General features: G+C 32.7%; 1 protein-coding gene across 2 annotated transcripts in view; it reads right to left on the bottom strand.

Moving 5' to 3' along the window:
- The window catches only part of LOC129799357 (serine-rich adhesin for platelets-like), a 77,454-nt gene extending 62,681 nt beyond the window's left edge, over nucleotides 1–14,773 (bottom strand). For both annotated transcript variants that reach the window (XM_055843174.1, XM_055843175.1), the window contains exons 1-5: nucleotides 14,613–14,773; nucleotides 4,896–5,005; nucleotides 4,413–4,825; nucleotides 4,165–4,314; nucleotides 3,831–4,095 (exon numbers count right to left, since the gene is read on the bottom strand). In XM_055843174.1, coding sequence (XP_055699149.1) covers nucleotides 3,831–4,095; nucleotides 4,165–4,314; nucleotides 4,413–4,825; nucleotides 4,896–5,005; nucleotides 14,613–14,773 — 1,099 coding nt within the window. The remainder of the gene's footprint in view (nucleotides 1–3,830; nucleotides 4,096–4,164; nucleotides 4,315–4,412; nucleotides 4,826–4,895; nucleotides 5,006–14,612) is intronic.
- Nucleotides 14,774–15,239: the final 466 nt, after the last annotated feature.

Below are 15,239 nucleotides of genomic sequence, written 5' to 3'. Positions count from 1 at the left end.
CCATCTCAAGACGACCGAGAAAATCGCAAATCGCGGGTTCATGGTCTTATATGTTTCTGAATTTTACATATGTTAAAGTACACGATAAAATAATATACCCCTATTTTTTTTTCGCTCAAAAAAATTCCTGGCCGGAGACACATGGCGTCAAAAATGGCGTCTCGCGCTTCATTCGTCAATTGAGATTTTTGGCAAATATTTCAAAATGCTCTATCTCGCGAACGGGTTGAGATTTTTTCTTACTCTTTTTTTATTTGAAAGATAATTTTATACTCTTTAAAACGATATACTAGTTTTCGTATTATCTGTTCAAGTTTTTTTGTAACCGTCTTTTAATTTTTTTTTTTGAAAAAATTTAAAAATTAATTTTTCTCAAAAACCCCATTCTCAAAAATTTTCATTTTTTTACCGTTGATCAGTAACATTAAGTACTACATTCCTTGAAAAGGCGAGCGTCCACTTTTGCGCTTATTTTTTTAAAAAAATATTTAAATTTTAACAACATTTTCAAAAAAGGAAAAATATCAGTTAAACTCAAAATTTTGAGTTCATTTTTTCAGGGAATACAGTACTCCACAATTCTTATATACAGTTAAAAAATCAAAAATTTTCGATCTCCCGTTTTTGAAAAAAAAATTTTTTTGATTTTCAAATAATAATGCCTTTTATCACCGTGGACAGCTCACTCCGAAGAAGTTGAAAAATGGGTGACACCTTCAGTTCTCCAATTTCCCGTTTTATAATACTAAATGAGCCCTCATCAAGGCTTACAATAGTGAATTGAATTTTGGGGGTAAAGAATCGCGTCGAACTAATTTTTCCATTTCGACCACCGAGAACAGTTTGCTCGACGCGATTCTGTACCCCCAAAATTCAACTCACAATCGAATTTTCACGCATTTCGAGGCCATCTGTAAAGAATCTCAGCTACCATAAGCTTAAATGGGCTTAGCACTGGTAATTTTTATGTGATTCTCCGAGACATTTTCTAAAGGTCGCAAAAGAATAAAGATTAGAAAATATTCTCTAGTGATGTCTTTTTTTTCAAAAGCTTATGCACGGAGAATCTTATATATTTTTTTCTACATTTTTTTTTCATTAATATCTCGCAATACCAACTCTGATTTTCTCACATAAAACAGTTTAACATTGTCATAATTTTTCCCAATCCCATTCTTCAAACTATCACACATAAAGTGACAACAAGCAAATGACAATAAAACTATTAAAAAAGCAACTTTTACAGTATAACAATTACTATTAAAACCAAACGAAATGTCCCCTCAAAAAGGGAACAAGGGAAGTCTTTGGATTTCTAATTTCACTTGCAATCTCACTGCAATAAAAATTCGCATTAATTTATGCATCAAGGCATAATACCGTAAACAAATAAAAGAAATATTTCTTCTTTTTTTTTCGTCGAAATAGCTTACAATACTTCAATTTCACTAATTAAGTTTTCTATCAAAATAACACAGAATATCATTATTATTTTCATCGCATGTGTTCGTGATTTTCATAAACACGATGGATTGACCTTAAGTGTCTTTTAATTTTTTTTTTATTATATCACAAAATGTTTTGCTTTATAGATTATTAAAGATCTTGTAGTGTGGTGATAAAAAAGCTTTCGATGACAAAAAGACAATTTCATTGAGAAAACGTATTAAAAGCCAAAGGGTTATGATGAGATTAATTATGATCACGTTTTGGAATGATTCACCAATTAATCATACATTACAATTTGCATGAACTAAAACACTTGTCAACAAAGTAGATCACTTTTTACCATTTATTTCAAAACTTAAAAATAAAAAAAAATATATTGAGTTGATAAAAGATTAAAGTTCTAGTGTGAAGTCGTCTTCAGACTAGATGTTAAGAGCAAAATCTTTTTGATCAGTAAAAAAATCAAATTCGGTCAGTAAAAAATTAAATATGGTCAGTAAAAAACTTTTAAAAAAATCAGTAAAAAATTAAATTTGGTCGGTAAAAAGTCAAATTTGGCCAGTAAATAAAAAATCAAATACGGTCGAATCAAATTAAATCTGTTTTATGTTTTATGTTTTATGTTTTATGTTTTATGTTTTATGTTTTATGTTTTATGTTTTATGTTTTATGTTTTATGTTTTATGTTTTATGTTTTATGTTTTATGTTTTATGTTTTATGTTTTATGTTTTATGTTTTATGTTTTATGTTTTATGTTTTATGTTTTATGTTTTATGTTTTATGTTTTATGTTTTATGTTTTATGTTTTATGTTTTATGTTTTATGTTTTATGTTTTATGTTTTATGTTTTATGTTTTTATGTTTTTATGTTTTATGTTTTTATGTTTTTATGTTTTTATGTTTTTATGTTTTTATGTTTTTATGTTTTAATGTTTTATGTTTTAATTTTATGTTTTAATGTTTTATGTTTTATGTTTTAATGTTTTAATTTTATGTTTTATGTTTTAATGTTTTATGTTTTATGTTTTATGTTTTATGTTTTATGTTTTATTTTATGTTTTATTTTATGTTTTATGTTTTATGTTTTATTTTATGTTTTATGTTTTATGTTTTATGTCGCAACTACTAACTACTAATTTCTGACACTACAATTGTGAAATTAAACAGTAGGGTAAGTGTGCCAAATTTCGGCATAGTTGCATGCAAGCGCAAAAGTCTCACTGGTAATTCTAAGAATTACTGATGTTCAAAAAATGTTCTGTAAGACAAATTCGAGACGTTAGAGAAAATTCGAGGATTACAATAGGTGTGATTACTACTTTCTGATTTGTTCAGTGATGTAACTAGACTGCTTATGGTAGATGTGATTCTTTAATTTGTCACTTCGATGTATTTTGAGTATTTCTCATTCAATTTTTCTTGTTTTAAAGTAGAACTTCCCACATTTCACATTAAATTGGTGGCTGGTCATTTTTGAAATCAGTTACGTGCGAAATATGTTGTGTAAGACCAATTGGAAGTGTTAGAGAAAATCCGAGGATTACATTAGGTGTGATTATGAGAGAATCACACCTAATCAAGCTCTTAACTGTCAGAATGCAGGGAAAAAATGGTTTTCCGAGTGTCAAAAAACATGTGTTAGAAAAATAGCTTAAAATTGATTTTTAATGCGTGATACCTCCTACAAATGGTGAAAGCAAGTAGATGAAACTTCCATCTAAGTAGTGATGCCCAAAATTTTTCTGTCCGGTGTAATGTTTTCGGGAAAACTGAGGCCTACAGAGGTGGGAAAAAGTGGTACGAAGCTGAGTTTACCAGGGCACCTTCGTAAAAAATGCCGCTACATTTTCATTTTCCTGTAGAGGAAAATCCAAGGACTTCCAGGAATTTTGTGAGGCAGAATTACGAACCCAATAAGTAAGAAATTTTTTTGATATAGTGATATAATTAATTCGGTGTGTGTGGCATTCAGTAAAAAAATCTTAAATCTTGGACTCCTTTTTTAGTACGAATCTTCAAAACCTTCCCCATACACTAATTTGATCTGCACTTAGGAACTTACAGTCTAAATTGTAATTCACCATTAATGGTATATTGTTGAAGGAATAAGCCGTATAAATTTAATTGAAGCTTTTTTTCGTTTTTCACTCAATCTTAATCCATTTAGGGCGAGTAATATTATGGGGAAAAAAGAAGATAAAATTTCTCAGTGAGAAAAATTATAAATTGACGGTGCAACAATTTAAATGATAAATAGAGCATACAACAGTACTAATTGTTTGGTGTCCACACATATATTCAAGAGATTACCGATTATGCTCTCCCCAAAGCCACTCTAAAATAATTAGTGTATGAAATTTGTCATATTGATCTCACTTACCTGTAGCTTTTTGCGCTGCCATGTTGTATACAGTTATAGCAGCATCATCCTCCTTCACATGATCCCACAGGCCATCACTAGCCATTATTAGAAAGTCCTCATCGCCATCCAATGGAATGGACATTATTTCCGGTTCACTCGTCACATAGGGTTTATAGTCGACGTCACCGATGGCTCGTGTGATTGCTAACTGTCCATTAACACGCCAAACGCCATTAAACATTATACAAGCACCACCTTGTCTAGCGATTCTCCTCTGCTCAGACTAATTCAATCATAAATATGAAATAGTTAAAATATGAATGGGAAATTGAAGTGAAATTGCTAAATGTACCTCATCATCGGCCTTATGGGGTTTAACAGTTTGGAAAACTTTTCGATTTTTAACTAAAAGTGCCTGAGTATCTCCAACCCAGCCCACATATAGACACCTCTCCTCCGGCCGATGGAGAACACATAGGGCTGTTGTACCACCTTTTAGTGTCTGCAATTAGTCAGTGAAAATTAAATATGCACATATTCAATTTACCAAATGAAATACTGCTTTTGCTGCAAAAAAAAAAAATTATATGTATTACTCACTCTATACTCATTCTTTTGGATGAAAGTTTTATCTGTGCGAACAAAAGCATCCTTAATTGCCTCAGCCGGTGAATTGGGATAGTAAACACTGTCAGAGAGATGGTAGTGAAGATGGGAAACACTGTAGGCTGCTGCATCGAGCCCACCATGTCCATCAAAAATAGCATAAAAGCCCGTTCTCTGTGATTCATTGACTTTAACATCAAACAACCCATTGAAATCATCTATCACCACATGACGATCCTCCATAATCCTCCGACCATTCTTCACAGCATAAGCCTCATATTTTGGTGGTAGTTTCGATGGATTTATCCGTGGCATCATCAAATCCAATGCTGCGTTATCCAGCGCCTTCAGACACACCTCATCCACCATCGCAGTGACTGATCTCATCAACTTAATTGGTTGATAAACTGAAATTGGGCAAAATTAAAAAAAAAAATGCCCACTATGAGGACTATAATTGGGCCAATGAACACATACATTTCTTTTCGGGATTATAGCCACAGACATCTGGCGATTTCTGGCATTGCTGCTTAATTCTCTCAATAACGGCTCGGACTATTGGATTGAGCAGAGTCGATGGACAATTTCTGCAAATGAACACAGACATGCATTTAAATTTTATTTACCCACTTAATGGTACTTTCTGTATTCCAAAAGATCAGAGCTGCAAACTTGCTTTGAACACTTTCTAGTAGACAAAAAAAACCAAGATCTTCAATTTCGTTAAAAAAAAGGGATGGTAAAATGTTTCAGCTTTGTGGAAAGCTCACGAGATACAGCTCTCCGTGAAATATATTTTCGCATGATTTTAGTTAAAAATAGTTCATTTTGAAAATTGGTTACAAAGATTTCATATTGCAATATTCTTGATATCAATAACATCGTTACGCACAAATAAAAAGGTATAATTCGAAAAAAATAAATCACTTACGGTTACTTGACTAATTCATTAAAGATTGGGACCTATATATAGGGTAAGTGTGCCAAATTTCGGCATAGTTGCATGCAAGCGTCAAAGTCTCAAGTTTGAAATGTAATATTAGGTGAGATTCTTAACAATCTCACCTACTATAATCCTAACAAAATTTCATGTTCTCCGATCGCGCTCAAACTTGGCCAAAATGTGTTTCGTCACTTCCTGATCACGAATATATGGGGGGCTAAGTTACGTTCCCTGCCGGCCGGCCGCTCTTTGGAGCTTAATAGCTCCTAAACTAAAAGAGAGATCGATTTGTGGTTTTCGGCAAAGGTTATACATCGTATGAAAATTACAACTTGGTGCATTGACCCCCCACCTCCCACCCCTCCTTCCGCCATTTTGAATACCCCCATTTTTTTGTTTTCTCAATGGCTCCGCTCCTATGGCATCGATCGGGCTCAAATTTTAGTACGTTATAGCTGGGCCTTAGGGCTTTCGATCAATACCAAACTTAAGGTCCCTCGACCACCCTGACCCGAGCAATAAGAGTCCAAAAAACAATTCGTCAATTAAATCAGCATTTGTCGTAACTTCATTTTTGCGATTTTGGGATTTTAGAATTTAGAAAACATATTTAGAATGGGCGTAATTTTGTTTATTAAACTCACTTGAGAAAAAGAAACATTTATAGGCCCATTAAAATTTATTTTAAACAAAAATTATCGTAAGTGCCCTTAAATAATAAAAATTTGTCAGAATTTGTCGTAACTTCCATTTTTGGGGAAGTTACGACAAATTTTCATACAAAATTTACTCTAATCAGCATTTGCCGTAACTTTTTTAGCTCGCTTGCGTGACTTGTAATTTGCAGCAAAAATTTAATATTTCTCATTAAAACGTTCACAAACTCTTCCAAGTATCCAAAGACAGTGCGAATAATACAACATTAAATCATTTTAATTCGATATTTGTGAGAAAAAAAGTGAGGAAAAATCCCTCCCCATCTGTCATTATTTCAAAACAAAACAAGCGATGCGCCGCACAAAATTTATTCAATAAAATTTATAAAATAAAAGCTTTTAGTGACAAGGACCACAGCTTAATTGACTAATTTAGTGAAATAAAGGCACTCATTATCACTAGAGTAATTAAAATTGATATAATGTGTTTTTGAAAATTGTCGTAACTTCCAGAATCTCCATACATTAGAAGTTACGGCTTTATAAATGATGTAAGTTACGATAAAATATTACTGTGTTTCTTCTTACATATTTCTCAATATTGCAGCTTTTAAATAATTTTATAAAGATTTTCTCGAGTTAACTTACAGTTTATTAGTCCCAATTTTATTATTTTTACTCAAAAGTATCGCATTCGGGGCTCATTTTTAAGAAAAATAATATTGAACTGAAAATTTGGTCTCCTGAAAAGTTGTCAAAAGGAAGTTACGACAAATGCTGATTTAACTGACGAATTCTTAAAATGCCCATAACTCCGGTTCTAATTATCAGAATTTAAAAAGTGAGGGCGTTTTGGAAAGCTCTCATGAAATGCCACTTCCCCTTCTAACATCACAAGTTGATAAAACCACCGCTAGGGGCGCTATTTTTAAAAAGAAAATTTTTCAATTTTCTAAGTTAAATAACTCAGAAATTCCTTTATACATCGGGCTGAAATTTTAGTATGTTGTAGCCCTTGATTATACCTACCAAACAAAAAAAAAATACATAAGTCGATCCATAACCCCTGACCCGAGCTATAAGGGGTTAAACTTCGAATATTGACCGGCCTTTATCTCCGGTTCTAATCAACATAGCGACCTAAATTTTGGCTTTCTGGTTTCGTCTCGATGAGCACTTTCAGATGGAAGTTGAAAAAGTCACCACAGGTGGCGCTGCGATAGCGTCAAAATTTATCGAAATTCAAACTCATTTTTCTCAAAAATTCCTTTGTGCAAGTTAATGAAATTTTAGAGTGTTGTAGTCCAGCCTAGGACGTTTCCAAACTGGGGCGTAAACAGGGCGGAGCATTCTCATACATTTTCCGTACAAAAATGTGGTATATTTTTTCTTAAGCGGTTTTTTAGTTTTGGTATAAAACCAAATGCAATCATTTTAAAACTTTTACCAAATGAAAGAGTATCTAATGTTTTGTTATTAGCACAAAATTTATAATGATTGCACGAGGATAACAGTTCCTAAAACCTTTATGAAAAAGACGTAAAATTCGCAATTTTTTGAATTTTTCTGACAAATTTTCTATCTGTAACACCAGTAAAATCTTAAATTCAATAAAAATATATTCTCTGTACATGTGCCTACCATTTCGTGTTATATTAATTTTTGTGGGATCTAAAACTTAAAAATTATAAAGAATTTAAGAAAAATGTACAATTTCTGAATTAAAATGCTCCATCCGTTAGTTAATCATCCTAGGGCGTAAATGTGCTGTGGTTTCAATAGAACCGGAGATATGAGGGGTCAAAGTTCACAAAATTAAAAAATTCATACCTGCGGTTCTATGTGACCGATTTTGATGGGTGAGGGCTTAAACGAAAGATCTTCGCGTGAGATCTTAATTCAAAGATCTCACCAAATGCTACAACTTTCTAGAACATTTGAACTTCGTGGGACCAACACCAGGGGCGCCACAGTCAAAAAACCAATTTCAAAATCACATAACCTCAATTATCTCGACTGTCGCTGAACCGATTTTGATGATTACTTCAACATAATTGTAGAGGACATTTGTCTCTATATTTCGTCAATACATCATTTTTCGATCAGATAATGCGATCTGTCCGATTTTGCCGTTTAAGTGTGAAAAAATTGATTTTTCCCATAATAACGCTTTGAAACCACTCAGATGCCAATATGACTGCCTCTACTCCACCAAGACACTTAAAATAGGGTTTTAAATGGAAAGTCTCACAAAATACAACAATTCTTTCATATAGTTGAAATTCACCAAATGAACACTTGGGGCGATCTGATCGAAAAAACGAGTTGAGAAACAAAAAACCGCGCTTATCTCGGCTTCTGAGTAATCGATGAGATCATGTTCTATGGCAAAATTATAGAGAACTTTCTGGTCTACATTTCACCCATATATCACTTTTCTGCCAGTCCATCCAAATCCTTCATATTTTGGTTTAAATACAAAATTTGTATAATTTCACGAATTTGATTCAAGATAACTGAATGGCGTCCCCCAACTTCAACTCTAAATCGAATTTGCAAGCATTCCGAGTTAGCTCACATTAAGAATCTCACCTACAATAAGCCGGTTAGGATTATCCCTTTTAAATACAAATTGATTTTTTTTATTCTTTCTTCTGAAAGACTGTTGCTTGGAACGTTGTAAAGAGTTTACCGTCTTTATTTACTCTAAAATTATTCTTAATACATTTCAAAATGAATAAAAATATAGACATAGCTTTGGTGCCCTATTTCGGCCACCCTCATTCTCATAGTTCCTTGCCCTCCGGGAATTCTTCCAACGTCTTTTTCACGACATCTCGTTTGTCGAAGCTACATTTTTTGTCATTCTTTTGCATTGTATTAATCTCTAGAGTACGTAAAATCTAAAAGTTCATGGAAATTTGAGGAGCAAAAAAGGTGGCCGAAATTGCAAGCTGGCCGAAATTTGGCACACTTACCCTAATCGAGTTGGAAATTTCAATTTAAGTAAGTCGGTTGAAAAATTAGCCCTATATGAACTTTGACCCTCAATAATTCAAAATGACGAATTTTCCAGTCATAAGGTATGTATGGACGAAATGTTAACCTAGGGTACCTTCAAAACATATTCAAAAATCATTGAAAAATCTTGGGGCAGAAAAACCACAAAACATGTTTTGGAAGGGAATGAAGGGGGGGGGGGCTGAAGAGAAAAAGGACAGAAGACCGACCGAGATAATGTCCATTTATAAGGGGTGGGGTCACCGAAGGCTGGAAGTCGATATCTTTTATCGTTTGATCTCTAGCTCAAGAACAAACATAAGGCCAAGTAAAAAACTTATTTCTGAAAAAAATATTCAATTATCAATACTTAACCAATTCATTATCGATCGACATGGATGCTAACGGATTCGAAATTTTCACACACCTTTCCAAAAAATCCAAATTTAAATTAAATCGGTTGATAAAAAATGAACACTCGAAAGTAGTTGAGAGAAAAAATTACTTTTTAAAATGTTTCTTTTTGCAAATTAGTAGCCTGTTAGCCGTAGAACTTATTTATGTATTTCGGAAAAATTATTTAATTTTATTTCATATAAAAAATTATTGTTTTCCAAAAGTTGTTCATTTTTCAAGCTTCAAAAGTTTGTTGCCTCATTTGAAAAGTTATTCAAAATGGTCAAACACATGCAACTAACTTAAAATTAACCGGCTATACTTTGAGTTTATGTCATTTGAGAGGCCAATGGTGGGTTTGGACATTTCTAAAGTTGTCTATTGAAAATACATGTATATAAGAGTTGTTTTTCGATAATTCATAATTTAGTTTAAAATGGCAAGTTAAAAGAAGTTAAAGGATATGAAATCGTCCAGATATACTGCCGGAATGAATCTGCGTCGTTAGTTGCTAGATTTTATTCACAATTTTGGCTTCAGATCATCACTATTATATATAAATATATTCACAATTAAACAATACAAAAAACAAGTTTTATTTTCCTTTTCCTTGAATTTAATTCAATTAAATATTGTTTATAAATTATTTTTTCTAAGTCGATTTAAGTAGCATCGAGAGGCTAGTGCAACCCATTGTTAGAAATGTCTCAGGCTCGGCTAACATACTAAATTTTCGTCGAAAGTGGAAATGTGGATTTCGAAATTTTCGATGTCGAAATTAAGAAAATCAATCTTTCGATTATAGCGCCCCTGGCGGTGGTCGCCAGAAGTTGTAATGCTCCCAGGAATTGTGTATTTTCATAAGATCTTTAATTTTTTTACACCATCATCAATGATCAAATTCTGACAACTAGAACGGCTCAAAATAAATAAAGTCTTTAAATTATTATAAGAAGTAGCAAAATTTATTCTTTTATGACCAATATCTCTGGTCAGGGGGTTGGAGAGGGTCAAATTTTTCTTGTTCGAAAAATCTGAGTCCCAGACATTACTTAACACTGAAATTTGAACGATATAGATTATATAGGGGTCAAATTATCGAGAAAACTAATGGTACAAAGTTGTACTGCGTTTTCTCCATTTTGAGATTAACATGTCACTACAAGAAGAGGGAACAATCTATGAAATCGTCGATTCAGCTATTTTATCCTCAATAGTCAAGAAATCGAACAAGATACACGGAATAAATTAGAAACGTTGTGAAAGGTGTGTTAAAGAGGACACTTTTCTGCAGATTCGGAAAAATGAAGAAACAGCATAGATAATGATGGAATTTTTATCAACCTTTGGTAACAAGCATATAAAAGGGAATACCCTCGATCACTTTGCGTATATTAAAGCTATCTTACAGATTTTTTGGAGAGCTTTCCCGCAACTACCAATTCCGCTAGAGAAGTTCTCATGTCTAAAAATAGGGTGGCACAAAGTTGTACCCCCTGGCACAAAGTTGTATGATTTAACGGTATAACTACTTTTGAGCCATAGTGCTCTTGAAAGCCTATTTCAGAAGTACAAAGTTTAAAGAATTTCATATTTGAGTAATAACTGCCACCGCCGTCTTAGCATTGGTGACCAACCTCCAGAGTGAAAACGGTGGAAAACTCTTTCTCAGTTTCTTAAATCTTACATCGATTTTGTCCATCTAACCGATTTTACTCCATTCACAATTCATTTCCTTTTTCTTTCTATTCAGAAATTTTTTTTGCATTTAAATACATTTTTATGGGGGTCTCGTATGAGTAGCATATTTGGTAAGAGTATGGCTTTTAAGGTTTAGTTAGTCGATTATATCCTTGGCTAAACTTATACAGTCTTCACACCTAAGGCTTAGCCACACGGCTTAACTTCTTTAATTTTTTATCAGTCAATTTTGTTTTTTGAAAAGTTTTGATTAGAATTAGATTATTATAGGTAAATATGACTTATTAGATTCTGAAAAGCCAGTAACATTGGTTGTTATTTAGGATTTTCAGATCTTCGGCAACTGGGCTAAACCTCTAATTTGAAAACCGTGTTACAGTTGTGAGTTCGAGTTGCAGGTGCAAAGATCTGACTGTCTGATTTAGACAATTTTCACGCGTCATGTAATATAATAGCAAAAACGTCATATAATGCATCGCCATTGACCGACTCTGTCTGGGGACATGATAAAAGCATCAACACTACAGGGGGAAGCTGTACTGGCTATAATACGGACTTAGCAGATACTTTCACTAAGATATATAACATGTTAAAAATGATTAGGGGAGACTGGGACAAAAAGTCACAAAACGGATATTTTATTTTTTTACAAGCTACTTGAGCGCTTCAAAAATTTCTAATTAGCGCAGTTTTATAGGAAATTTACCGCTCTACAACTTTGTGAAAGTAATTTTCCTCTATTTTGTAAGGAAATACGTTTATCGAGCCAATTTCTAAAAGGAAATTTTGTGACTATTCTCAAAAATAATAAGGCAAATAGTACCAGACATGGGGTATTATCATATTTTGATTCACTTCAATACGGGCTTCCGTAAATTTGAAAAAATACCTAGAGGACATATTTTCATAGAAAATTTATTCATCTATACCTTTGTAAAACACGGTTTTCTCTGCAAGAAAAGTGAGAAAAAGAGAAAAGTGCTTTTCAAGCTATTTTAGAAAAAGGCACACAAAAGACTTCAAATCTTTTGACCAATGCCAACAACAAGCGGCGAGACATGATAATGATGTTTCTCTTCGCCGTGAGACATCAGAAATTGCTTCGCTTTTTTGTTACTTTTTGCTCTATACATTTTGTTACTTTTTACCCCAAGTGGCCATTTTTAATAAAAGGATTTCTGGAAAAAGGAACTTTTGTGAAATTCTAAAATAGATAGCGGATTCGTATTCAAAGAATCCAAATTATTTGGAAAATATTCACCAGTTCATTAATTTTGGAAAATAAGTAGGTAATAATTATTATTTTCTGCAAGGAAAATATTTCAAAAGAAGGGCTAAAAATTTCGATATTTTTTATTTTCTAAATTCCTTGTTCGAATTCTAAGAAACTTACGACATTGAAGAAGGTCTATGGAGGCTGTCTATAGAAAAAAAATTGAGCCGCTATCTTTTTTACCCTGGAAGATATTAAATTTTGAATTTTTCGATTTGTGACTTTGCCCCAGTCTCCCCTCCTACCTTGTCTTGATAAGAATAAGTCTCATATCGCTAAGTACAACAACATAAATTGTCTCTAATGGATAAATTTATATAGATAAATTTAAAGATAAATTTATGTCCATATCGAAGAGTTTTTCCTACACCATCTATTCAATATGGACATAAATTTCCCGAGTATGTAGAGGCCATAACGGCGTTATCACACTTGCACATTAAAATTTTAATGTGATTCACATTAATTGTCGCTTGTGAGCGTCCAAATATGTTATTTGTGTGTTTGAGTCACTTAATATTTGGGGTTTTTCTATTTATTGATAAAGAAGTGGACTTGGCCTGCAAAAATAAGTTTAAATTTACCTAAAGCATAAATATTTTTCACATTAAAAAATTAAAGAGAAAATCGCATTAATTTTTCGCATTAATACTATAAATCAATTTATATCAAATTTTGCGGGCCAAGTCTACCTTTTTATCAACAAATAGATCAAATTTTGAATATAAAATGATTCAAACACACAAATTACACATTTGGACTCTCACCAGCGACAATTAATGTGAATCATATTAAAATTTTAATGTGCAAGTGTGATAACACAGTAAGGGACCGTATTGAAGCAAATTGCTTACGACTAAGAAAAACTGTCACATATGGGCATAAATTTCTCTATAGTGTGGAGAGGCCATAAAAGTAAACAAAAATCTTGTATTTATGTGGATTGTCCAATTTCTTCATGATTTTAGATTTTCTATGATACTTTTAAAGATCTCTAATCTATCGTCAATTATTTTATTTAACTCTGATGTAGAGAATCATTCACTCAAAATTAGCGATTCTCGAGAAATGTATTTTGATGATTCAAGAAATCTGAAAGAAAAGAATAAGAAAAGCTTAAGGTGCGGTCGCTGTGTCATCCTTCTGTTTTATGAATACTTCAGTGTTGAATATCTTTTCCCCTTCAAGACATTACACTTTTTCCAGTTGTAAAACTCCCCCTGGGAGTAAAAATATTTAAATATAGATCTCAATTCCTGCTTTAGTATAGAAAAATAGCTTCAGAGGTGTGTATATTTTTTTGAGTCTGTATACTAGAAAATATTATCTTAAATGCTTTCCTTTAAACAAATCATAAATGAACTTCTTTTTGACTTCGCCCTTTTGGATTTTTTTTTATCTTTGCTGTTCAACTCTCTAAAGTTGAAGAATATATAGTTCTTGTTTAGAATATCTCTTGTAGCCAGTTTCCTACAATTAGCCAGAAACAATTTTTCTGTCTACTCTGAAGAATGGAATTTATCGTTTGGAGAGACGAGAAGATAGCAAGATTATTCTGTGTTCTGAATAATAATTGACTTAGCGGGGCAATGGGCAGCGTAAAACCAGCTGCAATTATTAACATAATTAATTAATATAGAGAGAATCAGTCAATGGAGAGAGAGTGTTCGGAGATATTGTACTGCTAGTGAAAAAAACTGTGAATAATTAGCAGTGAAATTGATGGTGGAGAAATATTTTATTGAATTTTTTTGCTAAAAATTGCAAGATTTGAATTATTTGCGCGCAAACCTCTGATAAAGCCGGACTGCTGTTGAAAGGTTTCTGTCTAATAGGCTCTTCGCAAATAATGTTGTGACTGATAAAAAAATGATAAAAAAGGAGGCAATAAAAGACTTTGGCAAACATATCTCTGCTTGTTTTGAAATTTCAGTTATCGCGGGATAGCGTAATTAGCTTAACTACGAGTGACTGATTAGTCACTCCGTGTTTATGATTGTGTGACCCTCTCTTGTGTTTGTTCTATTCATGATAAATACAACAAATTGTCACTTGGAAGGTCATTTCGATAATTAATTTTAAGATTATTATTATTTTTATTTCGGTTGATCGCAAAAAAGCGGTATACCGTTGTTGGATCTATTTTATCTTTAAATTTTGAGCAAAAACCTTCAGGAATTTAAACATTTTTTAACAGAGACATGGCTACTAAAAAAAATTCTCACCTGCTGGATAAGTATTGCAGAGCCCAGTGAATTATTTCACCATCAATTTCATCCTCCGTCAAATTATAGCTGGATACACGAACTGGCAATGGATCGTTTGGATTAATTGATGCTGCAAAAGTCTTCAAAAATTCACGGTGTTCTTCCCAGTGCTGCTCCATTTCTTTTTATTTAGTGTCCCTTATAAGAATTTTGAGAGAGGCAGCAGTACACTGGATTTTTAAATTATGCACCAGAAACACCTTTTAAATGCACATTTGAAGGGTTTAACAGTGTCACGCACAATCAAATTGGATCTAAAGATGCGCACAAGGGATTACTTGATCATAAAAACAAAATGCATTAAAATATAGTAAAAAAGAAAAGATGCAAAAACAAATATTACAGAGAAGCAAAAATTAAGAAACTCTTAAGAATATATCGTTGTAATGTCCAGCCGGGAGCTACAAGAGGCGGCAATGTTGCCCACTTTATCTTTCCTCTTTTCACTGTTTTCTGTGGCAAAAAGCACTCTAATTTCACAATACTGATATGGGGTTGTACTTTAGACAATTAATTGCACTAGATTTTTTCCTTGAATCACACTTTTTACACCGAAACAACGAAAATTTTCTTGGAATGCAAAAA

This window comes from Phlebotomus papatasi, chromosome 1 (genome assembly GCF_024763615.1).
Source record: "Phlebotomus papatasi isolate M1 chromosome 1, Ppap_2.1, whole genome shotgun sequence".
Taxonomy (NCBI): Eukaryota; Metazoa; Arthropoda; class Insecta; order Diptera; family Psychodidae; genus Phlebotomus; species Phlebotomus papatasi.
This window is presented reverse-complemented; position numbering and strand designations above follow the sequence as displayed.